General features: G+C 39.0%; 3 protein-coding genes and 2 long non-coding RNA genes across 11 annotated transcripts in view; 3 read left to right on the plus strand and 2 right to left on the minus strand.

The window, feature by feature from the left end:
• Positions 1 to 3411: 3411 nt before the first annotated feature.
• Positions 3412 to 7487, minus strand: efcab2 (EF-hand calcium binding domain 2). Its single transcript, XM_037754235.1, has 7 exons — positions 7311 to 7487; positions 7120 to 7204; positions 6058 to 6130; positions 5654 to 5730; positions 4404 to 4446; positions 3835 to 3901; positions 3412 to 3675 (listed from the first exon to the last, which is right to left on the minus strand). Exons 1-7 carry the CDS (start codon positions 7330 to 7332, stop codon positions 3557 to 3559), a joined length of 486 nt encoding a protein of 161 aa, XP_037610163.1. The 5' UTR covers positions 7333 to 7487; the 3' UTR covers positions 3412 to 3556.
• Positions 5404 to 27181, plus strand: part of LOC119479063 — a 21793-nt gene continuing 15 nt past the window's right edge. Inside the window, exons 1-2 of the long non-coding RNA XR_005204599.1 lie at positions 5404 to 5454; positions 27118 to 27181. The exon at positions 27118 to 27181 is cut by the window's right edge and continues 15 nt beyond it. This is a non-coding gene — a long non-coding RNA (uncharacterized LOC119479063). The remainder of the gene's footprint in view (positions 5455 to 27117) is intronic.
• On the plus strand, positions 7614 to 8053 carry LOC119479057. Its single transcript, XR_005204596.1, has 2 exons — positions 7614 to 7749; positions 7901 to 8053. It is a non-coding gene; the product is annotated as an uncharacterized LOC119479057 (long non-coding RNA).
• pcsk6 (proprotein convertase subtilisin/kexin type 6) lies at positions 9504 to 23446 on the plus strand. The gene is made up of 21 exons (XM_037754168.1): positions 9504 to 9968; positions 11520 to 11624; positions 12635 to 12745; positions 12828 to 12971; positions 13073 to 13149; positions 13359 to 13447; positions 13848 to 14020; positions 14106 to 14318; positions 15778 to 15878; positions 16581 to 16684; positions 16856 to 16973; positions 17394 to 17582; positions 18603 to 18739; positions 18850 to 19005; positions 19845 to 19947; positions 20026 to 20222; positions 20317 to 20404; positions 20504 to 20607; positions 20831 to 20960; positions 21802 to 21914; positions 22815 to 23446. The coding sequence occupies exons 1-21, from the start codon at positions 9807 to 9809 to the stop codon at positions 22910 to 22912; spliced, it is 2712 nt and encodes a 903-aa protein (XP_037610096.1). The 5' UTR covers positions 9504 to 9806; the 3' UTR covers positions 22913 to 23446.
• Positions 24199 to 27181, minus strand: part of rwdd3 (RWD domain containing 3) — a 4515-nt gene continuing 1532 nt past the window's right edge. For 4 of the 7 annotated variants that reach the window (XM_037754190.1, XM_037754199.1, XM_037754216.1 and 1 more), the window contains exons 3-6: positions 26403 to 26638; positions 26040 to 26267; positions 25596 to 25714; positions 24200 to 25495 (exon numbers count right to left, since the gene is read on the minus strand). In XM_037754190.1, the coding sequence (XP_037610118.1) occupies positions 25381 to 25495; positions 25596 to 25714; positions 26040 to 26267; positions 26403 to 26638 (698 nt within the window). In that variant the 3' untranslated portion in view covers positions 24200 to 25380. Of the gene's footprint in view, positions 25496 to 25595; positions 25715 to 26039; positions 26268 to 26402; positions 26639 to 27181 lie in introns of all 7 variants that reach the window. The other 3 variants (XM_037754224.1, XM_037754180.1, XM_037754231.1) reach the window with 3 other exon arrangements.

Below are 27181 nucleotides of genomic sequence, written 5' to 3' on the forward strand. Positions count from 1 at the left end.
TACCTTAAAGGGAGATTTGTCAAGTATTTAATACTCTTATCAAAGTGGGAGTGGGCAATTATGCTGCTTTATGCAAATATATGTATATATTTATTATTGTAAATCAATTAACAACACAAAACAATGACAGATATTGTCCAGAAACCCTCACAGGTACTGCATTTAGCATAAAACAATATGCTCAAATCATAACAGGCAACAACAGCTGTCAGTGTGTCAGTGTGCTGACTTGACTATGACTTGCCCCAAAACTGCATGTGATATCATAAAGTGGGCATGTCTGTAAAGGGGAGACTCGTGGGTACCCATAGAACCCATTTTCATTCACATATCTTGAAGTCAGAGGTCAAGGGACCTCTTTGAAAATGGACATGCCAGTTTTTCCTCGTCAAAATTTTGCATAAGTTTGGAGTGTTATTTAACTTCCTTCACAACAAGCTATTATGACATGGTTGGTAACAATGGATTCCTTATGTATTTCTAGTTTGGCAACTGTTTGCTAACACATTCAAAATAACAACTTAATAAATGTCGTGGCCAAAGAAAAATAATCAATAAATGCGGCTTTGAGCTTGGTTAACACAAACATCTGTGATACAATTTATAAAATTAAGTGTTCATTACTTTAAAAGACATGCAAGTTGTTGTTTTTTTCCTCATTCTTGTCTTGAACAGCTCTACGGGACTCCACACAAGAGTACTTGGCAGTCCTAGAGACATGAGTCACTGATAAGGCAGAGAACACCAGCGCCCCCTACGGTGCCCGGTCAGCAAGTGAACAAATATTCAAAAACACATCTGCTTCACAGGGTGCTGGATTTGGGTGAATTTCTAAATGCATTGTGTTGATTCTTCACACCCAACCTCGGCCACAGCCATATATTCACAGTATGTTGACAGTAAGATCCCTGATACTAAATGTAATGATATCAGAGGAATACTCTTTTATTGTCGTAGGTTGGGAAGGATTTTCTGGAGCGAGGTACATCATGCTTTTGGACAGTTGGTTTCAATACACCTAGAATATTTATCATGAACTTGTACCATATAGATTTAACACCATATTCACTTGTCAGACACTGTTTTCACATTTTAAATTGCTTTAATTTTCAAATTATTGGCTTTGATATGGCTGAGACTGCCCCTTGTAATTAGGGGTAACTCCCAATAGTGCATTTAAAGGGACTGTATGTACGTTTTTACACGTATATATGTTTTTTTGATCGTTTTTATTGCCAATGTGTGAACAGGTTGTAACTTAACCTAAAAAACGAGACATTCAACGACTTTCTGGGTTTCCTCTATCAGCCTATCGACTGCTTTTAATGTGAAGAATGCAGGATGTTTTTTTCCAGGATGTGATGTCATGCACGTGTAATTGGTCTGAATCTGCGTTGTGTTGTGTATAAGGTAAGGACACACTTCCTGAGATGGTCTTTGAGCAGTTTATTTTCCCACCAGCAGCAACAGCAACTGTAGTTGTGAAGAAACAAATCATTCACAGGGTCTCTCTTGCATTCATGACAGGGAATGAAATTAGCACCTGCCACCTGCCTAATACAGGGTCAATGTTGGCTGTGGCAGGTAAAGATTTCAGGTCACCTGCCACCATGGCTGGCTTTTATCATCCCTCTCTGGCCATTTTATTCTTCTTTTTAAATTGTATTTTATCCCCAGATGTTTCTTGTTTTTATAATCCCTCTGTTGTATTTTATTATTTGCTGATTTATTGCTTTTGCTGTTTTTTGTTTTGTTTTTCTGAAAGCACTTTGTAACCTTGTTTAGAAGAGTGGTATATAAATAAAGTGTATTTATTATTATTATTATTATATATTAAGAAATATTATTTTTAAAAAGCAAAAAAAAAATAGTCAGTGATTAAAGTTACTTTATCCATATTTCTACTGTCTCTTACCACTGACTCAGTGTTGACTAGGTGTGGAAGAAAATATTGAAAATATTATGATATATATATATATATATATATATTGCAATATTATGTATCACAATTTTTCTCAAAAGCCCTGTATTGATTTATAATCAATATATATATATTAATTACATATAATTATTTTAATTGCAAAGAGAAATGCAAATGCAGATCCCACTGTTCTGATTGCATAAAAAAGTTTTTTTTTTAAAAAGTACTCAGATTGTATGCATATGGTGGTGTGTTCTTTATACTGTTTTCCTAAAATTAGATTTTTTAAAAATCACGATATATCGCCTTGCTTACAGTACCACAATATATCACAATATATTGAATCGTAACACCTGTATCATGATAGGTATCGTATCACCAGATTCTTGTCAATGCACAGCCCTAGTGTTTACAAATCTAAAGCGTTCAACATAGATTTCAGAAGTGGCAGACAAAAAAATTGTAGAAATGTTCAGTGACCTGCCCCAGTGGCATATGAGGAGACAAAATTAATTTTAGACTCTGATTCATGCTTTCAGCGCCTTCCCAGTAAAAGTCCCAGAGCAAAGAGAAAGTAAATAATAAAATAATAAATAAACTGCAAATTATATAATTAAATTAATCTAACAAACTGCATTTTCCATCAGAAAAATAATTTGAAAAAAAAAATAGCCATGCATAAACCCACATACCTGTAGCTGTGAAGAAGCAAACCATTCACAGGGTCTCTCTTGCATTCATGATCACTAAGAGCTCCATGCAGGTAAACAGACTCAACAGTACACTCTAGTGTGCTGAGCTACACTGCAGCTCTGCGACACACACTTCTCCTCTAATTATAGCATATATATCATAATTAATGCATGGAAATAAATAACATGGAAACTCTAACGCTTAACAATGCTAATACGATGACTTTGAATGTGTTTTTAAGTAGTTTTAACCTCACATTTAGGACATAAACAGTGAAACTACAAACAGCTGAAGACATGTTTACCTGAAAAGGAAGTAACCCTGCATCCTTCAAAATAAAAGTATGTGCTTCAGAGTATTATTTGAGGGGGGGAGGGGGAATCTGAGATTTCGAGAATAAAGTCATAATATTATGAGAATAAAGTCATAAGTTTACAAGACAAAAAGTCGTATTATGAGAATAAAGTCAGAAGTTTACGAGAAAAAAAAGTCGTAATATTATGAGAATAAAGTAGACACCCTAGATATCTAGGGAAGCCCAACTTGCAAAACAGGAACATGACCGACGTCGGGGGGGAAACTAGGATCAACATCAGGCGGTCCTTTGATTCATGGAGGGACCTTCGTTTGGTTTTTGGTATCAAAACAGATCCAAAATAAATTCCAAAAATAAATTGTTTTAGCTAAATAATGGACTTCTCCTGCATTTATACATTTTCCCAAATCTGTCAATTTGAGCAAACAGTACTTTATCTGAATTGAAAGACAATTCTGGAAACACAAAGTGAGGACTGAGATACTGTATGTACATTTATTTATTACACCATATCTGAACTACTAGCCCGCATTAAGAGCATGCAGGCATGAACACAAACACCAAACACACACACAGACTTGTGTGTTTCTAACAGTTATTCAGACACACACACACACGGAAATTATCTAAATGTTAGAGTCGATGGTCAGCTGGCTGATTAAGTCTTTATAATAGATGAGGTTCTTGTCAGGGTCAGCGAGCGCCGTCAGCATCTCCTCCATCTCCTCCTGATTGAACAGCTCACCTGGTTTAAACACAACACAGCCATGTGTCACATATTATATTATAGGATGATTTGTGGAAGTAAGGGGAATGTTAGACACACAAAAACATATCTATGAGATGATCTGCTTTTCACCACACTAACAAATCTCTCTTTAAGAACGGAGAGTTTCTGCTTTACCTTCCTGTGTCATGTACTTTGTCAGCTCCTCAGGCTCCAGGTACCCTTTCTTTTCTTTGTCCAGGACCTGGAAACACAGAGTTATGGCCTTTATGCTTTAACAAATATCAGTAACTAACACTGTTTTTTAGATAGGGTTGACTCAGGTAAAATGGGCCACTTTTTGGTAAATGGTTTATAAGACCATTAAATATCAACTTTTTTATTTGAAAGAGCCTGTCAAAACATTGCTCATAAACATGCTTTGTTTGTAAGCTTACTTATGATTGATTTATCATCCTTATTAGTGATGAGTGAAATTTGCCATGTCATGCTTACCATACAATTTCTCTGACATGCTTTATGTAACACGATGCCCTGCCCACATTAGCAATCTCAGACCGATCAAAACTATTGTTACGACATGCCAACTAGTGTTGTAGCAACAATGCAAGATCAGTTATTGTGATTGGCTGTAAAGTTTTTAAGTGCTATGATGCTCCAACCTTATCTGGCCAATTTTACATGACTCAACCCAACTGCGCAGTCACTGGTACAACAACACTGGAGAATATGAGGAAACAGCTCACCTCAAAGGCCTGAAGCAGAAGGTCCTCTGTGATGGGAGGGAACCTAATACACAGATGCACGCACGCACACAAACACATCATTGCTATTTGTGTCTGTTGCCAGTATTGTCATGATGGCATTCCAAAAAACTGACAAAAGCACTGTGTCAAGTTGATCTAGTCATAAATCAGAAATAAACATGTATTAATTAAATAATTATTTCAAAGGAATTGTAAAAGTGTATAAGGGTTTAGAACATTATGATAGAAGTATATGATTTCCATTCCCATGCTCTATTATGTCTCAAAAGTTGCAGAAATTTTTATGCTGATACTATTTGTTACACAGATTAGGTGCTAAATTTCACCATTTTTTTTACCACTGGAGAATTGATAAAAATCAATAATCCCTCCAAAATACCACATTAAGACACCAAGACCTTGAGGAACACCATAGAAAAAGCCATGCTGTGATTTGGTTTCAAAAACTTTTGACATTTTGAGATTTCTGCAGAAGATTTGCATTTTTCAGCGATTGGATGGTGAGCACTTCTGTTGTGTAAACTGCTCAGAAACCCCCTTATTGTCAATCAAGCTAGGAAAGCCATCCATCCTCTGAATGCCCTAGGTCTCAAATTTGTGGTTGTAAAGTTTCATGAGGCTGTGATTATCCTAGAGGTCACCACAGGTCATTTTATACAGTGAGGTCAAGTTTCAAAAAATGGTCTCACTACAATGAAATGGCTCCTATGGGGACTAACATCATCACACATGAATACAGTTGGGCTCATTGGATCCACAAGAGTCTCAGTTTTACAGTGATACCCAATTTATGTAATTCAAAACTGTTTAGGGACCCCAGTGTGCAGAAATATTCCAACACACCATTTTAGAATACGCGAAAATGACACATTTATACTGCATGCATAATAGACATCATATACTTCGATCATAATGTTCTAAACCCTTATACACTTTTACAATTTATTTTCAATTAAATAATTAAATAAATCATGTTTATTTGTGACTAGAACAACTTGACACACAGTGCTCATCTCAAATTAATCTTCAGGTTGCCAGCTTTCAGATGATGTACATCACTTATATGTGACATCTACTGTTGACCTGCCATCTCCACCTAAAGACCCCCTGTATGCCGCCAAAAAAAGGCAAAAACGGGTCTCTTGTGGGTCTCAGAGGGTTAATTCAGTTAGATATACAGAACAACACGACTGGCAAAGTATACTTTGGAGATAATAGACGTGTCTTACTTGTGCTCCAGCATCACTCTGGTCATGGCTGGGAGGAACTTGTCCAGATGGATGCATCCTGTGTGGTCCTCTCCAATCTGGCTGAACAGAACGAAGCTGCTGAGTTTTTGGCCTTTTAACAACAAGCTGAGAAGTTTCTAACAAAACTGATCATAACATCACCTTATAGTAAGTAGTAATTTGTTCTACAACAAAAAACAATAAGTGCAATTTTCAAAAACTAATATATGGTGGCACATTTCAATACAATGGTATCCAGGTATAGCAGATATTGTTGCATGACTCATATATGTAAAGTGAAAGTCCCCATTAATTACTGCACACCTGAGGAAAGCCTCAGATGATGAGTTTGACCGGTTATTCGTCCAAAATATAAACTAAATATAAGTGAACACTGTTCTGACCTCAGCTATTAAGTCATGTATGTCTGCCTGAGTGGGGAAGCAACCCAGGGAGTAGATGATGGTGCCAATCTCCCTGGAACACAAACGTCGGGTTAGACACACTATTTAACTACATGTAAGTATAATCAGTAAAATATGTACATATATAAAAGGGGAAATCACACAAGTAAAAGTAAAAGCAAAATGATAATCTAAGGCACAACATAGTGCAGTTAAAATAAATATAAACACAAGTAAATATAAAACAGTAATGTAAATGTAAATTTGTAATTTAGTTGAAGAGGGGGATGGGAAAACTGAATGTAAACAGGATTTAGTATGTACTGTATATGCATGATGAGAAGTAATATACATACTACATTCCTGTTTACACCTATATATATATATAAATATATATATATTTTATATTTTATATATTTAGATATATTCAGATATATTATTTATTTATATTATTAAATTATATTATTTATATTTATATATATATATATTATTATTTTTTCCAATAAACTTCATTCTAAAAGTGTTAATAATTTATTTTATATTATTCAATCAACACATAGGTAAAAAATACATATAAAGGAAATAAAGTGATAAATTAAAAACAAACATAAAAATGAAATAAATTTTAAAGAAAAAGTGACATAAAACACAAAACATGCCAGGGGTTAATATAAATAAATAATTAATAGTAACTTAAATAAAAACATTAAAATGGGAGCACAAACTCAACATTTTACTAGCCTTTTTGTTATTTATGCATAAGATATTGTCATCTCTGTTTACATATATTACTTGTAACACACTACATCCTGTTTACATTCAATTTTCCCATCAACTAAATTACAAATTTACTTTTAAATTTAGGCTACATTACATTTTATATTTACTTATGTTTAAATTTATTTCAACTGCAAATATGGACTTAACAAAGGTAAGAGCCTGTAGACCTATACAAATATCCCATTAACATGTTTTTACACCTATAATACATCCCATCTTGTGTATCCCATCTTCACATTAACTGAGTCTGAAGCTCTGAGTTGTTGTGATTTAAATGCTCACCTGACATCCACTGTGCTGTTGGACTCGTAGTCAAACGCCTCAAAAGCTGCTTTAATCTTCTTGTGGAGATCTGATACTATGACCTCTGACAGACAGGAACACAGCCAAGAGTTAACTTATTAATGAAACAAGAAGTCCAGCGACAAAATCATCTGAACGTGATAATTTAAACTAGTAAATAAGATACAAACCTGCATTTTGCTTGTTCTCCATCCTGCCTGCTCGGTTGGGGATATTTTCCTACTATGTCCCGCCCTCCTCTGCCTCTGATTGGCTGAGCCTAAACCCTGACCAATCAAATCAACGAGCGCAACAAGTACTAGCCAATCAGAGGCCGAGAAGGGCGGGTCATGCATTCTCTCCATAGTTGTTATTCTGTTGCATAGCAACCGGCTGGTTTTGTTAATTAAAGGGACACATAGCTATAGTTTGATAACCAGAAACCAGTTTCAGAAATGCGGGATTAGAGAAAAAAATCGGAGTTAGTTAAGCCTGAGATGATGAGATAAACTCTGGGTTTTCAGTTCCAGAAAGAGAGATAACTTGGAGACTTGTAAGAGTAGCTCTGGGTGAGTTACCTTGGTAACAGTTACCATGGTGACTGACTCTGTGAAGCTAACTTACTTGCAGGTTGTTGTTTTTTAATTTATTCCAATAGTTTAACAGACCATGAATGTTTTTATTTTGTTTGTTTTCAATTTTTATTTTTTCTTATTTTTTATACATCTTTTCCTTTCCTTACATTTTATTTGATGTATGATTTATTTAATATTTTTTGCAGAATTGTAATGAAAAATCTGAACATGACAACAAAAGACTTCACAAGAACCCAAACTAGTTTTTTTAAGCAGTTAAGAAACAAGTTCATGCTTTTTGAGGGAGTTTTTTTTTTTCCTGTATTCTATCTATTGTACAGAGAAGGAGGAAGAGAAGGGAAAAAAACAGGTCTAGTAAAATACTATGTATATTGAGCCACACAGCTCCCAGTATATTACCATGAGTTTTTGTAACAAAAATCTTGAAACTTTTTTTTTTCTTATTTTTTTAATATTGTATTAAACTTTTGAAATAAAGTATTAAAAAAAAACTTGTACATTTTTTTTTCATTTCAAAAATTATTAGAGGATAAACCCCTTGAGATACACCATCTCGTTTTCAAGGGGGTCCTCGGGCACAAAACATTGAAGTTAACAACATAAATAATAATAATGTTAATAAATTAAACAAAAACATAAATTCAACAATAAAACAATCAACCTCAACAAGGACATACACACAAAGGCTCTCCCTCCATCACATCCCAAATCACACCAACATAACATGAAAATAATGAACATAAAAATAATGATGAAAATAATAACAAAATGACACTATGTCAAAATACTGAGTTCATAAACTGAAAACAAAGGCAAGTTATTGGTTTTTAGTACATTTTGTTATCCTTGTGTTTTAAACGTGTTCTGTTTTTATAGTAAAGCACTTTGTAAATGCGTTTTAAAAGTTGCATATAGATAAAGATTATTATCATTATTATTATTATTATTATTATTTAGTGTTGAGCAATTGTGATGGTGACCCTGTGAGAGCTGGAGCCCCTCTGGAGCCAAATAGGGTTTTTATAAATAAACTAAAACTGTTGGACTACTCTCTCACTCTGTCTCTATGGGTTTTCTTCACTAGATGGCAGCGGAGTCAAGACAACGCCGCAGTCAGAGCAGTCAATGTTTTCAATGTGGCATCACTTTAGATACATGAAGAGTGTCATAAAGTCTGAAATCTTCCTCTATTCATTCTGACCCAAATGCTTCGAAGCTTCGACCATATACTGTATATATATCTATATATAGATATAGATATATATACGGTATAATATATATAAATGATAAGTATAAATCCCCAAATAGCTCTCGAAATAAGGAATAATCACACAACATTATTCATATTCCACATAAAGAATTATTGGTTATTCTCAGACGGATATCGCTGTTTGTTGTGCGGGTGTGTTTGTGTGCAGTAGTGTGTCAGTGGCACTGAAATGGGGAAGATCGACAAGCTCCGAATACCTTTGAATATTACTCACCGAAGCTTTGAAGCCCCAAAAAATGGTATTCGGGACAGCCTTAATTCTATCACATAGCCAGTGGGCAGCATGTGAGACATATTTAAAACTGTACAAAGCATAATGATCTCTGATAGGTTAACATCAAACTAGCCACGGTGATGTATCCATGCTCAGTGTTTGTTCACATTGGTCTTAAAAACCTCAGTGTGTTTGTAGAAATAGGTGATTCATTGGTCAGTGACACATACTGTACCTTCAAACACATCAACAAAGCAGGGCCAATACCTGCCCAGTAGTAGTAGTAACTTCAGAGAAATAACATAATCAATTGCATAAACCTAATCAATGCAGGTGAGAGCAGCAGCATCCAGTGAGGGAGGGCGCTCATCTGATCTGATCTGATCCTCTGTGTCTACTCTGATCTCTGGGCCACTGGCTGCTGCTGCTGCTGCTGCTGGGAGCTCTTAACACACAGCCCCTCCGTGGTTTTCAGTGAAGTTCACCAGGATGTGTCGTAACCACAACATGATGGATTTATGACAGACTTTCTCCAACAGCTGCGCTGCTCACTGATCCAAAGATCCAACTAAAACCCCACTTTGCTTTTCCCAACTTTGAAGTCAGGATGACTTTGTTCTTGCTTTTCATGGTATTAACTGTAGAAACCATTAGTCCATCAGTGGTGTCGGGGAGCGTTTATACAAACCACTGGGCCGTGAGGATCACAGGAGGTCAGGAACAAGCTGATAGGATCGCAGCAAAATATGGATATATCAATTTTGGACAGGTAATGACACCGTTTATTTCTGCTGTTATGGATGTCTTATTTGTTACATAGTGGAATGAAGTAAAGTAGTATGAAATACACTATTTGTGAGATCAAGTGTTCACAAACATGAAACTATAATCAAGCTATAATCAAAATGGCTACATCTAAGACATAGGTTATAGACCTCAATATTGTTTGGATGAGGTTTGTTGAAAGAAATGAGAAAAAAAATACAAAAAAGTTAAAGTGTAGTATGTCGGGAAAAAAGCAAAAAAAGTCAGAGTATGTTGAAAAAATGTAAAAAAGTGATAGTATAGTATTTTGAAAAAATGCAAAAAAGTGATAGCATAGTATGTTGAAAAAACGCAAAAATATGATAGTATAGTATGTTGAAAAAACGAAAAAAAGTGATAGTATAGTATGTTAAAAAAATTAAAAAAAGTAATAGTATAGTATGTCGAGAAATGCAAAAAAAGTGATAATATACTATGTTGAAAAAATGCACAAAAAAAGTGATAATATACTATGTTGAAAAAATGCACAAAAAAAGTGATAGTATACTATGTTGAAAAAATGCACAAAAAAAGTGATAGTATAGTATGTTGAAAAAATGCACAAAAAAAGTGATAGTATAGTATGTTGAAAAAAATGCAAAACAAATTATAGTATAGTATGATGAAAAAAAAAAAAAGTGATGGTATAGTATGTTGAAAAAAATGCAAAAACAAAAGATAATATAATATGTTGAAAAATTTCAAAAAAAAGTGACAGTTTAGTATGTTGAAAAAATGCAAAAAGTGATAGTATACTATGTTGAAAAAATGCAAAAAAGTGATAGTATACTATGTTGAAAAAATGCAAAAAAGTGATAGTATACTATGTTGAAAAAATGCAAAAGAAGTCATAGTATAGTATGTCGAAAAAAAAAGTCATATTATAGTATGTTGAAAAAAATGAAAAAAAAAATCCTTCTTAACCCTTTATAAAGGTTGCCTTATTAGAACGTGGTACTGGATCGGCCTACAGTCTGTGGAGGAGGTAGGATGAAGACAGATGTAGAAAGAGGAATGGTTTAGAGTAGACAGTAGTCTGAAGAATGTGACTGCATTGTGCCAGCTGTGCACATGTGCTGAGAATCCTGCTCACATTTTTGGTCCAAAGTCTAGAGAGAACATGCATATTTATTCCGTTACATCATATACAGATGGCCCAAATGTGTTTTTAATGTAGAACGCTTTGTGGTTTATGTTTGTATTTTAACCTCTTAAGCCCTATGGTGTTGGAAGGTGGAGTTTGCCTAGACAGACATAACCAAAATAAATCAAGAATAGCTACACAACTACCAGGTCTATATGCATGATCTTGGTCTCTATGGATAGGTAAGACCTCAGAGAACCGGTACCGGGTCAGTCGGGTAAAAGAGGTTAAAAGATCAGACCACATCAGTGTAAAAGCCATTTAGATAACAGCAGGTCAGATAGATGGGATATTTAGCCATTGTTTTGTAGTCTAAGTTTCAGTGTCGTTGTTGCCATTGTCTTGATGTTGCTGTTGGATGTGTTTGGTCAGATAGGAAGTCTGGAGGACCATTACCATTTCCACCACAGCAGAGTGGTTCGCAGAGCTGCGTTCTCTTTGAAGGGCCCGCACAGCTTCATCCATATGGATCCTAAGGTGAGACTCGGATCACTTTCTCTCAAGTGAAATCAAAATGTACAACAGAGGAGATATCCTCACATGAACACATGTCACATTTTCCTCTTGTCTAAAGCCTTCCGAGCAGACCAGTCAACCCTGGTCATAGTTTAGAGTAGTTCACACATTTCTGTATTTGTTCCATTTCTTTATATAGTGGTGTGAAAATGCTGTACGCCTCTCGTAATTTAAAAAAGATTGACCCATGTTCTCTTCCCAAAAGGAAGTTTATTCAAGTGTGCTATTAGTATACTTCTTTTAAACTTAAAATAAGAGAGTATACTTTCAGTTTACTTTTTATGTGCTTATCAGAGATATACTTAACAACAGTATACTTATGGCTCATACTGACAAGTATTCAGAAAAGTATTCTTGGATAATACTTGCACTTAATCTTTTGATCAAGATATACTTAAGAAAGGTATAAGTTAGTATACTTGTAGTATAAAAACTATTTAACTAGTAGTTTACTGAATATACACTAAAGTGCACTTTCATAAACTAAAAAGTGGGCTACTGTACCAGTATAAAACTAGTAAACTATAAGTTCAATACTTACACATAAAAGTATACTTTTATAAACTAAAAAGTGGGCCTATTTAGTCCCAAGAAATATTGAAGTAGTACACTTACAAGTATAAAACTAGAAAACGACTTATAGTAATAGTTGTAGTACAAAATAAGACTTAAATGTAAACTAGTTGTGTACTCAAAGTCTACTTTTCTTACACTTAAAGTACACCTAAAAGTATACTTTTATAAACTAAAAAGTGGGCCAATTTAGTCCCAAGAAGTATTAAAGCAGTGTGCTTATATACTACTAGTTGATATTAGTAAACTTACTACAGAAAGTCTACTTGGGAAATGTATACTTGAACTTTGCTTAAGTATACTTCATAAAATAAACTTGACTGCTTTTTTGTAAGGGTTGCGTGGTTCTTTTTTCTCTTGAAATTGAAATATAGTGTTGTTTCCATTTCCATCTTTAGGTGGACTGGGCTCAGCAGCAGGTAGTAAAACAAAGAGTAAAGAGGTTTGCCCAAAGTGACCCAACCTTCATTCATTTCAACGACCCCAAATGGTCCAACATGTGGTACATTGTAAGTACACTACAATGAATCGTTTCCATTTTGACGAGACGAGAAAGAAGTTTGAGTGCCTGTCGTCCGTGTTTCTTTCCAGCACTGCAACGATAAGAGTGGCAGCTGTCACTCGGAGATGAACATCCTGGCGGCCTGGCAGAGGGGCTACACCGGCAAGAACGTGGTGGTCACCATATTGGACGACGGCATCGAGAGGAACCACCCTGATCTGGCTCAGAACTACGTATGTGTTATCCATCCAAGAGAGATAGAAGCTTCACTAACTGTCTCAACTTCACCTATTTGCTGCCATTTCTTCTGTTTTCCTTTATCATTTCTCAATAGGACCATCTAGCAAGTTATGATGTCAATGGGAATGACCACGACCCGACACCACGTTATGACTCCCGCAATGAAAACATGTAAGAAAGAATACCACCAATGTCTTGAAAATGTTTTAGGGTCAAAGGTTTTTGACCTTTTCGAAGTGGTGACATTAGTTTGCTATTATTCTGTATTAGTTATTTCAGATATGCCTTGTAGAAATGTTTCCAGTAATCTGCCATTGAAACAGATCCCAGCTATGTGTGTCAGGCTGTAATTTCTGTGTTTGCTCTCTGTCTTCATGTAGACATGGAACTCGGTGCGCAGGTGAAGTTGCAGCAGCGGCCAATAACTCCCATTGTATCGTCGGGGTTGCCTATAATGCTCACATTGGAGGTAGGGTTCTCTGTCCTTTTCTCAACACTTAGCAGTTTGGTCAGTTGATCAGTCACTTTGTTCCAGACATAAATATCTCAGCAACTATTGGATGAATTGCCATGAAACATGGTGCAGATATTCATGGTCTGAAATTAGCACCCGTCACCCGCCAATTGTGGGTAAATTGTTGGCAGTGGCGGATGAAATCGTCAGGCCATCCGCCACTTTGGCAGACAGTTTTGATGATGGTTCCCAGCACTTTTCTATATGGGACTCTTTTTCTCTAAGCTGCAAAATATTATAGTTATTTTGTGTAGATGCTGCTTTTAGCTCTTTATTTAAACACCCATTCACCGTGTAAACTGATAAAGATGCAAGGAAGTTTGATATATTGGGATTAATGTTACCTTGGACACAGGGATTCGGATGCTGGATGGTGATGTGACTGATTTGGTAGAGGCCAAGTCCCTGGGAATCCGACCTGACTACATCGACATCTACAGCGCCAGCTGGGGACCAAAAGACGACGGCAAGACAGTGGACGGCCCAGGGCTGCTGACTAAGCAGGCTTTTGAGCGAGGCATCAAGAAGGTTTGATCAGTCACAAAGAAAAGATAGAGCTTCTCTTATGCATGTATGATTGAGTGGAATCACAGCATCACTATGTGTCGCACAGGGACGCAAAGGCTTGGGGTCCATTTTTGTCTGGGCGTCAGGAAACGGTGGTCGGCAGGGCGATCACTGTTCATGTGACGGTTACACCAGCAGCATCTACACCATCTCCATCTCCAGCACCACAGAGAACGGAAACAAGCCCTGGTACCTGGAGGCCTGCAGCTCCATCATGGCCACGACATACAGCAGTGGAGAGTTCAACGAGAGGAAGATTGTGAGTACTGCATACACTTCATCAACTGTCGCTGGATGTGTGTGTTCACTTTGACAGTTTTATAAGGTGATAATATGTCACATATACTACAAAAATGGGTTTTCATTGGAGATAGTTGAAAGCCCGGTGTGTACAGACGCTAAATGGTGCCTGAGGACCACTGACCACTGACTACTGAGCATCGGTATTTGACGAGTTGGGAGTGAAAAACGAGTTGTCCATATCTCTAGGTCCACCCTCAGGTCTGCTCATATTAAGCAAGACTCGCCCTGTTGAGGCTTGGCAACCAAAATGACAACCTGTGACCATGATAGTATGCTAAGTTGTTAGCATGGAGCAAACGAGACACATCACTGAACCTATGAGTCATATTTGTATTCATGTTCCGGTCATTTGACTGTTAAAGTGACCAACCACTATTTGTAGCTTGATATAAAAGGAAAAAACTAAATGGAGACCTTTTCTCCAAGTTATGACTTCATGAGAAGTTATGAGAACAGCTTTCTTGTCCACCGTATTGATGAGATAGAAGGTGAGGCATGTACTCCAAAGACATGAAGCCAAAGTGTACAAAGGTTGTTGTAAGGTGAAATTTGTATGCATATGCGAGTGGGTACAGTGTGTGTGTGTGTGTGGGAGAAGACCAAAGATCAGCAGGGTTTGTGTTTGCTTAGACTGTGGTGTATCTTTTACGTCATGTGGAGAGTAGATAGAAAACACGAGAAAGATGAGTGAAGAGAAATACTGATTTATGTTCACACATATAAAGGTAGTAGTAGTAGTAGTAGTAGTAGTAGTAGTAGTTGTAGTAGTGCTGCAGTTAACAATGAACATTGAGAATCAGGAGCCAGGAACTCTGTTCCTCAGTGTAAATATTATGCTTTGGTTTGTGTAAAACCAACCAGAGTGACGAGAGAAGCAGTGTGTAAGGTCGAGGCCAGCCAAACAGTCAGGTCAGCTTGTGGAGAGGATTAGTTTTGCTTCTCAATTTATCTACTGTAGCCTAGATTAGACCTTTGAAACACTCACCACTCTTTTTTCAGTTATTCAAACAGGCCTGGTGGTGTGTTCACTGACAGCTAGCCATTTAGAGATTTGTCAATGGGAATAAGGAAGTGTTCCTGTAATAGAGCTTGAAAAATAACAACGAAACAATAACAACATGACCAAGAACACACTGACATGTGACAACGGACCCCAACCGGACTGATTTTTTTGCAAGCGGTCACAAGCCAAAGAGGTTGAGAAACACCTGGTTTAGCTAGTAACTATATCTGTAAAGCAAATGCAGTGGAAGAATGAAGTAGCATAAAATGGAAATGCTCATGTAAAGTAAGGCTGGCAACGCACATGTACAGTCTGATCTGCATTCTGTCAAATTAAGGGCTCTCTGTAAACAACCAACACAGCATTGATTGCTTCAAATGGGAGCTATATACTGTGTTTGTGCTGCTTGCAGGTAACCACCGACCTCCGGCACCGCTGCACCGACGGTCACACCGGCACTTCTGTCTCTGCTCCCATTGTGGCTGGAATCATAGCTCTCGCCCTGGAGGCCAAGTCAGTCATCATTAATGTTATAATCATGTCATTACTCTGTCCCCCCCTCCACTTTCACCATCTGTCTTCTATCTTTATGTCTGTTTAGGTCTTCTGCTGACAAGACACTGTTATCTAGAAACGGCATAGTTACACAGCCAAATAAAAAAAAAAGTTTAGACACCCCTTCATAAACATTAAAGGAATACTTTATCTTAAGTCTTGATGAATTGAAGTAAATGGACGCCACGTTTAACAACAGAAAAACTATATAAAAACATCTGTTTAAAAACTCTCACATGCTTATTATTTAAAACACTTCAGCATAAACAGTACTGTACGAAAAAGTAGTATACTTCAAGCTTATTTTATGGAATAAAAAGTTCAAGTATATTTCCCCCAAGTATACTTTATGTAGTAAGTATACTAATATCAATGTACTAATAGTTTACTTGTAAGCTACTTCAGTTCTTCTTGGGACTAAATTGGCCCACTTTTTAGTTTATAAAAGTATACTTTTAAGTGTAAGAATAGTATACGTTTAATGGTGTCTTGCCGTTAAAGTTGACCAGTGGAACAGTCGGCCAAAAACAGGGTGCATTTCTTCAAACCTGGTTGACCTAAAGAAACTGAATTGACTTGTCATAACAATGAAAGGCTCAAAGCAAACAAAATGACGGTCGTGAGTCACTCTGAGATGAACAGTGTGTTTGGATTCTGCAGCCTTTTGCTGACATGGAGGGATGTGCAGCACCTTCTGGCGAAGACCTCCAGAACGGTCCACCTGAAAGCCGATGACTGGAAGACCAACGCTGCGGGACTCAGAGGCAACACTGCATTCTACTTCTAATACTCACATAGTACATTGACTGTTTTAATATTCAAAATACTTTCAACAACACTGAAGCCACAGAGAATTATAGGAGGTCTCAGTATAATCTGTCTTTACGTTGTCATTGTCTTGTAATCAGTCTGCATGTGTGTGTGTTTCCTCACAGTCAGCCACCTGTATGGGTTTGGCCTGGTGGATGCAGAGGCCATGGTGCTGGAGGCTTCCAAGTGGAGGACGGTTCCTCCTCAGCACATCTGCAGTCACGTGCCTGAGCGACGCACCAGGTGAGCTAAACTGCAGAAAATCTTTCATTCAACAAGTTGAAGGGATATAAACAGGTATTTATCCCTTGAAATACACAAAGCCCAATCGGAACTGAAGAGTGGAAAATATTCAAAGAACTATGTGAGAAATTACTTTCGGCTGCATCTGTGTGTGAATTCCAGGATGGATGGTGACAGATGTGTTTGGCCTTGTCTTGTTGAATCAATACCACATGTATCTTATTCAACAGCAAATAGCTGAAGACTTTAAATAAAAATTATATAAATCTATACCAAACAAACAAAAGCCACACCCATAATTCAACACATATCATCTATAGGGCTGTCAAAGTCAATAATAACGCCTTAAACACAAATTCGTTTTAACGCCACTATGTTATGTAATTGCATAATGCGTATATGCTTATGGCTGTCCTATAGGTACATCCATGCTGGCCAGAGTCTGAACAGCAGCGTCACCACCTCTGGGTGTTCAGAAGAAGCCAAGCAGCACGTGGCTCACCTGGAGCACGTGGTGGTCAAGGTCCTGCTCGTCCACCCACGACGGGGAGACGTGGAGATCAACCTCATCTCTCCATCTGGGACCAGATCACAGCTACTGGCCAAGAGGTGAGCGCTACACTGCACACATCAATGCATGCTGGAGGTCATCACGTTGGCCTTTTATTAGAGGCTCAGTTCGACCAAATTCCCCAGTTGTTTCTATCTGTGCAGATGCTGTAGTTTCATCTGTAGAGGTTTGGACAGTTTTTACTATTTTCTGCCGTTATTTTAGTTTAGTGAAACAAAGGGATGCATCTAAAACATCCATCGACAAATATGTTTGTTAGAGTCTCTCCTTGATGGAGCCATTGCAGACCCCAGTGGTCGGGTTGACTGCTGTGGGTTGTGGAGGCGCCCTCTCAGGTGACATTGAGTCCATTCCCTCTGGACTGCCGTGGTCTACCCTCCTCAGCTTCCTGCCTTTCTGTCTCTATCTCCTCCCAAACCTGGTTGAACTGCACCTGAACACTCCTCCATCGTTGCCCCTGTTTGACGGCCTCCCTCTCTCCTGGATTTCCATCTGCCTTTGGATCAGTTCATACAATTGATCAACCCGCTCCCTGGTGGAAGCCCCTGTGACCTTCATCAGCAGCTGAAGTTGTTCTCCCGAGGGACATTGTTTGCTTCTTGGTCTCCAGTCTCTATGAGGACGAGACGTCCCACCACCCTCACCAAATGTCGCGCCGCCACCCCCATATAAAGGGCAGATGAGGTGGTTTGGCACTGTGATGGAATAGCAGTTGCACTAGCAGCTCTTTGAGGTCCAACTCTGAGCAGTGATTTGAGCTAAATGCTAACGCAGGGTTGCCAACTCTCACTCTTTTGGCATGCTGTGCCAATACAGTACATTAACAGGCAGCTGCCAGTGTGCAATATCATGTCATACTATTCCTGGGTGCATTAATGTGTGTAGGAGCAGGGACATTGAGAGATTTAAGGTCTAAATGTCTCAGAATTTTGACACTGTTTTTGGTCGCCAAATCTCTAAACTGGCCAAAGATTTCATCATGTGTAAATGGTACAGTATAAAGGGCCTGTGAAGGGGTCATTTATCTTCTTAACTTCACCTCCCTGTTCTGTTTACAGGTTGTTTGACAGCTCTAATGAGGGCTTCAGGAACTGGGAGTTCATGACGGTTCATTTCTGGGGCGAGAGGGCAGAGGGCACGTGGACTCTGGAGATTGTTGACACACCATCAAAGCTACGCAACCCTGAGGTGCTGGGTAAGGTCCAACAGCACATGCACACTCAGGCATACATTTTAGATTTACCATTCCTATTGAAGCTGATGTCCTTATCCAGAAAAAAAAGCTTTATTTGTAACTTGGCACAGGCAACCTAAAAGAATGGACACTGATCCTTCATGGCACGTCTCAGACGCCGTACCAGAACTGCAGTACTCAGCACTCCCGTTCAAGGATGCTGGAGAACCCGGTCCCAGAGGAGATCCTGGAGGAGCCAGAGCTGGAGGAGGAAGATGAGTACCATGGTGAGAGAATCAAAGTAGTTCATTTTTTCCACCCAACTTTCACATCTAAACTGAAATAACTAAATATTAGGAGTGTCAATCGATTAAAATATTTAATTGCAATCAAGTATTTAATCCTCTTATCAACATGGGAGTGGGCAAAATGCTGCTTTATGCAAATGTATGTTTATATTTATTATTGAAAATCAATAAACAACACAAAACAATTATAATATTGTCCAGAAACCCTCACAGGTACTGCATTTAACATAAAAAATATACTCAAATCATAACATGACAAACTCAAACCGAACAGGCAACAACAGCTGTCAGTGTGTCAGTGTGCTGACTTGACTATGACTTGCCCCAAACTGCATGTGATTATCATAAAGTGGGCATGTCTGTAAAGGGGAGACTCGTGGGTACCCATAGAACCCATTTTCATTCACATATCTTGAGGTCAGAGGTCACTGGACCCCTTTGAAAATGGCCATGACAGTTTTTCCTTGCTAAAATTTAGCGTAAGTTTGGAGCGTTATTTAACCTCCTTTGCGACAAGCTAGTATGACATGATTGGTACCAATGGATTCTTTAGATTTTCTAGTTTCATATCATGCCAGTATCTTCACTCTAGCTTTAAAACTAATTTGTGTTAATGTGTTATTATCACAACTTTGACAGCCGTACTAAATATTTTATCGCAGTTATGGTTTAAAAAAAAGGACTGAAACTATTCAAAACATTTTCAGACATATTTTCTCAAGGACAGAATAATGAATGTAGCATGGAAAGAGAGCTTTTATTAGCTGTTTGAAATGATGATGTTGGTGTTGATCATAATCAATGTGTTGTTCATCCAGGACCGTGCCACAGTGAGTGTGGAGACCAGGGCTGTGACGGACCAGATACTGACCACTGCCTCAACTGTGTCCACTTCAGCTCAGGCAGCTTGAAAAGTGGCAGGTAAGCGTTGATAGAAGAAGGAAGTGGAACCAGAACTACTCAATATAGTTTCATTAACAATGGATCACATGTGTGTAGAGCCTGTGTGAGCCACTGTCCAGGGGGACACTACGAGGACGTAGCGTCTCGTCGCTGTAGACGCTGCTATAAAGGCTGCGAGGGATGTGTCGGCCGATCGGCCGTCGAATGTCTCTCCTGTCGAAGAGGCCTTTACCTCAACACACTCAACTCCAGCTGCATCGATACCTGTCCCCCAGGTTACTTTGCTGATGAGAGTAAGTCACATGTCCACTGTGTAGACCGAACTCAGTCTGCCTTTTTTTTAATTTCCACCACTATATTGATGCGTGTGCGTGCTGTCTATGCCAGATCAGAGACAGTGTCTGAAGTGTCATGACACCTGTATGAGATGCCTGAGGTATGCGGACAGATGCACTGCCTGCACCGAAGGCTACAGGTACAGTATGGAAAGACACTTAAGACCATATAAGCCATATATTCATATTTGACCTTTGATTTGAAACAGTATTGTAATGTAGTTGATGTTGGTCTCTAGGTTGGCAGGGATGACTTGTGTTCCTGAATGCACCAATGGGACCTTTTTCCACGTGGAAGAGATGACCTGCAGCCCGTGCCATTCCTCTTGTAGGACTTGTACAGGTCAGTGTGTTTGCCAGGTACAGTATGTGCAGCTTCTACAGAGAAGCAGCAGAAATACAACCTTGTAGTCATGAGGCAAATGCTCATTTAAAAGCCTGAGGTAAACAAGAATATATTTTTATCTTTCCAAAAGCACTGTGTGATCCTGATAACGTGTCATACAGTGACCTGGAGGCTTTCACCTTGCATGGCATTACGTTTAATACATGTGTTTGCTCCCCAGGGCCGGGTAAGGAGGAGTGTATCCAGTGTGTTGAAGGCTACCTGCAGCAGGAGTGGAGGTGTGTGCAGGCCTGTATTCCTGGCTACTACTCTGCAGAGGCAGCAGGAGTCCCTCATAAGATGTGTCACAGGTGGGTGATTCTCAAGTCTTACAAATATCACTGGTTCATCCCTGGATCATTCAACATCATCAGGCTAGTAAGGATATATATGGGTCAAATCAAAACAGGTAATCAGTCCAATAGGCAAACAAATATGTCGAGGGGCAGGCAACAGGCAAGGTACAGGAATCAGGCAGGTCAAGAAAACAAGTAAATCAGGAAGGACAAGGAAACGCTGGAAAGCTAGGTGGCAAATCTCTAGACAATCTGGCAAGTGACTGGTGAACTAGGATGGGTATTTATGGGCTGGGGAAGTGATTTGTGAACAAGCTGCAGGTGAGGAGATGGCCAGGTGAAGGGAATGAGGTGATTGCAAGCAGGAGGGCGGGGCAGGCTCTGAAATGACATGAGAGGTTAATGATGAGGCATGAAAACAGAACAGAAGAATAAATAAACTAAGAGTTGGCAGGGGTCGTGACATAAAGTGTTTCGGTAACACTTCATTTTACAGGTCCGCAAATTTCATGGTAATTAGGTGATAATTAGCAAGTAACCTATTTGACATTTATTTTAAATTACTGCCAAATTACCCCAATATTTACCTCAAAATGTATCGAAAATTACTTTATTATAAACATTATTTAATAAATAAAAAATAAAGAAAATACATTTTCTGGAGCCAAGGCAGAGGAATACACCAGCTTCAGTTTTACTTTCATTTAAAAGTAAAAATAATCATACTTATAGGGCTTGTGTATCCCCAAGAAACTCTCTTTATATAATTCAATTAATTAATTAAATGTGTGTTTGTTTAGGATTTGATGATTCCAGCTCTGTACTGCTGGTTTTGATTTTGCTTTTGTCTCTCAAGGTGTGAGGAAAACTGTCTGAACTGCAGTGGCCCTGGAACTACTTGCATCAAATGCAAAGAGGGTTACAGTCTGGTCAGCAGGACTTGTATTGTGAACGCGTCCTGTAATAACGGTGAGTTTGAAATCATGACCCACATCAGCTTCATTCACTGCAGGGCGATGCTGTGCAGCCGTGCTGCCAGTACTGGAGGAGCTCTGTGAACGACCTCCATGCAGCTTTTTCTCTCCAATGACACCTCATTTCTGTGCTTTATTTTTGACTTCCTCGATCATTTATTTAATATACTTCATGTTTGGATAATGTCAGCTAGTGTAACAGCTAACCTCCCTGTCTCGCATCTGATTTGCACTCCAAAATACTTAAAGTAAAATGAAGTGCTGCCAAAATCTGCTTTGCAAATGTTTTACGAGGAAGAAAATGCATTCAACGCTGTTGTAAAGTGAGGTGCAGGAGGGCAAGGTGAAAGGTTATGAAGAGAAAACATCTCACTGACAGGCACACTTTTATTTTCAGTCTGAGAAAAAATACAGGGAGGGAAAATCCTCTGCTTTCAAACACACTGCTCACCACAGGTCTGGAGCTTACACATATACTAATATACAGCCCGCCGTTCCAGTTCAAACTGGCCTATCAGGTGAGGACTACTGTTGGCTGAGACTAGAGACACCTGCAGAGCACACCTGAACACACCTGGAGCCACTCAGTCCCCGTCAGTCAATTAACCACTCAACTACAGACCAAAGAAAACTGTGTGATCCATCCCACTGGGCTTAACCAAACACATTTATTAGACCTCAAGGACACACAATGGGCCCTATGCAGGAACCATTCGTACGTACAGATTTGTGGTAAACTTCATTTTACAAGTCTGCAAATTTCATGGTAATTAGGTGATAATTGGGAAGTTGAAATTTCTTTGTAATTACTTCCAAATTACCCCAAAATGTACCTCAAAATGTACGTTATTATAAACCTTATTTAATAATTATATTCTCTGCTTCTGTCTGTCAGCGGATGAGGCGTTCTGTGAGATGGTCAAGTCCAACCGTCTCTGTGAGAAGAAGCTGTACCGTCAGTTCTGCTGCCGGACCTGTCTGATGAACGGATGAGGAGCCGGCCACCTCTCAGTAGACCTCCTCTTCCTCCTCTTCCTCCTCCTCCTCTAAACCTGAACCGTCATCATGTTGTCAAACCTACGTCAGTAACAGTCATTCATAAAGAACTAAAAATGACTATTACAGGGTATAACATGTTTTTAGAATGAAGCTCTTCAGTTGTATTTTTGCATGTTGTTGAAGGCAGGTGTGGTTTTCGTAGAACATTTTGAATGTGGACAATTATTATGTACAAAACTGCATTATAATGGTTGTGCTTTTTGCAACACAACGTACTGTTTAAAAACACTGTTTTTATTCAAAGACAGTAAAGAATGGAGCTGACACTTATTTTTTATTATGTTTTATTTCTGGTTTATCAAATTAGTTTTACTTTATATATCACGTCATGGTCTCAGTTTAAGGTTCTGATTCATTGTCTATTTCCCTTCACCTGTTTCAATGAGTTTTTTTTTTATTATTTTGAGCTGGATATTTCCAGCTCCGTTAAAATGTAAATAATAAAGCACACTGAGCTTTTAAAAGCCACAAGTCCTACGTTGGTTTACGGTAACTGCTGTGACCACAACTTAATTAAATCATGATGCTATCTCCCCAATGCTAGCTCTGCTATTTTTAGCCTTACATTACAGAGCGGTTGAACATCTTTCAGCTCATTGTTGTTTTTCCAGCTTCATTTTAATGTTTTTTTTTTTCACTCTCACGGATCTCATCAGCGTCATTTCCAGCAGCAGGCAGGCAGCTGTTTTCAGTGGAAAAGCTCTGATAAAGTCACCAGTGTAGCCAGAAATGTTGGGATTCGTGGGCCTTGTATGGGCCTGGAAAACACAAGCCCCCAGTCCTATTAAATCTAGGACCAATCTAAAGCTAGAGTGAAAATCTACGCTAAATTTTGGCGAGGAAAAACTGTCATGTCCATTTTCAAAGGGGTCCCTTGACCTCTGACCTCCAGATGTGTGAATGTAAATGGGTTCTATGGGTACCCACGAGTCTCCCCTTTACAGACATGCCCACTTTATGATAATCACATGCAGTTTGGGGCAAGTCATAGTCAAGTCAGCACACTGACACACTGACAGCTGTTGTTGCCTGTTGGGCTGCAGTTTGCCATGTTATGATTTGAACATATTTTTTATACTAAATGCAGTACCTGTGAGGGTTTCTGGACAATATCTGTCATTGTTTTGTGTTGTTAATTGATTTACAATAATAAATATATACATACATTTGCATAAAGCAGCATATTTGCACACTCCCATGTTGATAAGAGTTTTAAATACTTGACAAATCTCCCTTTAAGGTACATTTTGAACAGATGAAAAAATCATAAAATCATAAGTGAAAAATAACAAGTTGAATTATGCTATAAGGGTAACACAGAGTGTTTTTCATTCCGTCAGTGCTTCACTCTGCTTCATAAAGTCAGTTCTTGAGGATGAGGATGGAGCTGTAGCAGTCAGTCACATATTACAGCCTTCAGAGAGCCACATGTTCTGACACCACACAACAGCTGTAAACTGGTGAACGACCTGATGTTCAAATTCTGGAGACGAAGCAACAGGAATGTGTTGTTTTCATGTCCTCTTGGTGTCCAACTTAAAACTGGCTCATCTGAGACCCAGAGCTGTCTGTGTGCTGATGATGATGTTCCTGGTAGTGATGAAGATACTCTCCTTGTTCTGTTTTATATCAGACCCTCCTGTCTGGTTAGTGTCAACTGAAGGCAGGCAAGTGAGGACACAAATTAGTTTCATAATAAACACATGTGCCTGGGTCCATTCGATGTAGGCAACTGATTCCATTAACATCAGATTAAAGAGCCTGTCAGTTAATTGCTGGTATTTTTACTATGTCTGAGCTGTAAACATGTTCCAAGATATCTCCAAAATTTCCCTGTGAGCCTGAATGTACAATTACAATATCTAATCCACATTTGTAAATATTCAGTTTTAGCAAGAAACTGATATTCTTAAAAACAGACTGAACTGTTTAAGGATGTAATTAATCCAAGGAGAAATAGTAGTGTCACTCTTAAAGACTTGTGTGCCCCGAAGCACTAAAAAAGTCATGAAAACGTTATGCTGAATTTGTGTAAATAACTTGGCTTTCTGATTGTTATATTTACATGTAATAGCTAACATTGGTTATTTTGGAGAGAGAGAGACAGCTGAGAACATTTAGATCTGTACTATGAGTCAAACCCTTCAAGGAACAACACCGCCCTCTGCAGGCACATCTCTGCACAGCATGTTTTATTATTTAAACCATTCTGGCATTTATATTTAACACATTTAAAGCTTCAGTAGGCAGAATCTTTTGGCATCATTGGGCAAAAAAAATCCACAATAACCTTTCAGCCTATTGTAATTCAAGTGTTCTGAGAGAAAACTAGACTTCTGCACATCCTCATGGCTCTGTTTTCAGGCTTTAAAAAAGGATGTCAGGATGTAACCAGCGTGCTGTCAGTCCCTTAATGACGGCAGGATCTGCTGGTAAAGCTCAGTCATGTTGATTTCCTGGAAGGCCGCGGTCAGCTCTGGCAACGACTCGTAGTTCTTCACTCCAAACCCCTGGAGACTGAGAGAGAGAGAGAGAGAAACCATATGAGTGCAGTATTAATACCGCCGTGTGTCTCTGCTACATCAGAGTCATACGGTATGTCTGTGATGATCCATACCCGTGTCCACAGGAGGAAGACGAAGGGCTTTCGATGAGAACCTTCATCATCCTCTCTTTGCATTTCTTGCCTGAAGAATCCACATCCACCTTCACCGTCTTCAAAAGGCGGCAAAACTCCTGAAGAGACACGATTACAGTGAGAATACACACAACACTCTTTGGTTATACACTGGACATAGTTCTAGCCAGCAGCTCTGGCTGCTATCAGTGATGCTAGATGGAAACTGTATGGATTAAGATCCACAATAATGCTGTAAAGAGATGTAATACTGCCATACATGGCCCGTTTAACATGTACTGTATGTTTTCCAGTGCATATTGAATACATCTTTAAATTCACCAAACATGGTCCTACAGTATGTCCAGTATACAGAATATATAACAAAAAGTACTGTCTACAAGTCTTTGTGTGATGGCGTGTTAAACATGCGAGTTGGTCTACCTTGATGTTGGGTCTGGCTCCCTGCAGAATAACCAGTATAGTTCGTCCCAGTAATAACCTCCCAGTGAGCTGCAGCTGCTGGGTCCAGCGCTCCAGCAGACCGACGTAACGACTTCGAGATCGGATATGATCCAACGACAGCACCGCCGTCCACTCCTCCTCTGTTTCTCTGTCTTTCCCCTCCTCATCCTCGCCACCTCTGCAGCTCTCTGTCACCTCCACACACTGCTATTTATAACACAGATCAAATGATTATTTGAGGAGCATCCCTTTAATGTAAAAAATATTGTTGTTGCTCCATTAAATGCAACCAGCTAAATGTTCAAAGTTACAGCTCATCAGGCAGTCAGTAACTTCATTTACCTGCAACCACTCCACTAGCTGATGCACCATCGGTTCCGGTGGTAGAGCTGCAGCTTGATCCTGCAGCTTCTGTCTGATGTCGTGACACTGAGTCCTAGAGAGGCTGGTGGAGGAGACGGAGATGGCGGGGGGACAGGAAGGGTAGCGGGGGTGCAAATGGAACAGCAGTCTCACGTCCAGCCCTCTTTCTCCTCCTCCAACGGTGCTGTTGATCTGGACCGTGAGCCCATCCTGAGCTAGAAGGTGAACAGAGTGACGTTACAGCACTAACACACACACAGTAGCATTTAAAGTCTAATATTCAAAGGGCTCCCTTGACCGCTGACCTCCAGACATGGGAATGAAAATGGGTTCTATGGGTACCCACGAGTCTCCCCTTTACAGACATACTGGGGTCCCTAAACAGTCTTGAATTACATAAATTGGGTATCACTATAAAGCTGAGACTCTTGTGGATCCAATGAGCCCAACTGTATTCATGTGTGATGATGTTAGTCCCCATAGGAGACATTTCATTGTAGTGAGACACTTTTGCCCTCATTGTATAAAATGACCTGTGGTGACCTCTAGGATAATCACAGCCTCATGAAACTTTACAGCCACAAACTAGAGACCTAGAGCATTCAGAGGATGGATGGCTTTCCTAGCTAGATTGACAATAAGGGAGTTTCTGAGCAGTTTACATCAAAACCAGTTCAGTCAAATTAATCTCCAGGTTCCCAGCTTTCAGATGATGAACACCACTTCTATGTGACATCTACTGTTGACCTGCTGTCTCC

This window comes from Sebastes umbrosus, chromosome 2 (genome assembly GCF_015220745.1).
Source record: "Sebastes umbrosus isolate fSebUmb1 chromosome 2, fSebUmb1.pri, whole genome shotgun sequence".
Taxonomy (NCBI): domain Eukaryota; kingdom Metazoa; phylum Chordata; class Actinopteri; order Perciformes; family Sebastidae; genus Sebastes; species Sebastes umbrosus.

Bases quoted from the DNA above. Each gene is read 5' to 3' on its own strand.
- efcab2 (XM_037754235.1), bottom strand. From the start codon at position 7,332: ATGGAGAACAAGCAAAATGCAG. The intron at 4,447-5,653 runs GTAAGACACGTC...TCTGTGTATTAG, and splicing joins AGAGTGATGCTGGAGCACAA to GTTCCCTCCCATCACAGAGG. The intron at 3,676-3,834 runs GTAAAGCAGAAA...TGTTTAAACCAG, and splicing joins AAAGTACATGACACAGGAAG to GTGAGCTGTTCAATCAGGAG.
- pcsk6 (XM_037754168.1), top strand. From the start codon at position 9,807: ATGACTTTGTTCTTGCTTTTCATGGTATTAACTGTAGAAACCATTAGT. The intron at 11,625-12,634 runs GTGAGACTCGGA...TTCCATCTTTAG, and splicing joins TCATCCATATGGATCCTAAG to GTGGACTGGGCTCAGCAGCA. The intron at 18,740-18,849 runs GTAAGGTCCAAC...AACTTGGCACAG, and splicing joins ACGCAACCCTGAGGTGCTGG to GCAACCTAAAAGAATGGACA.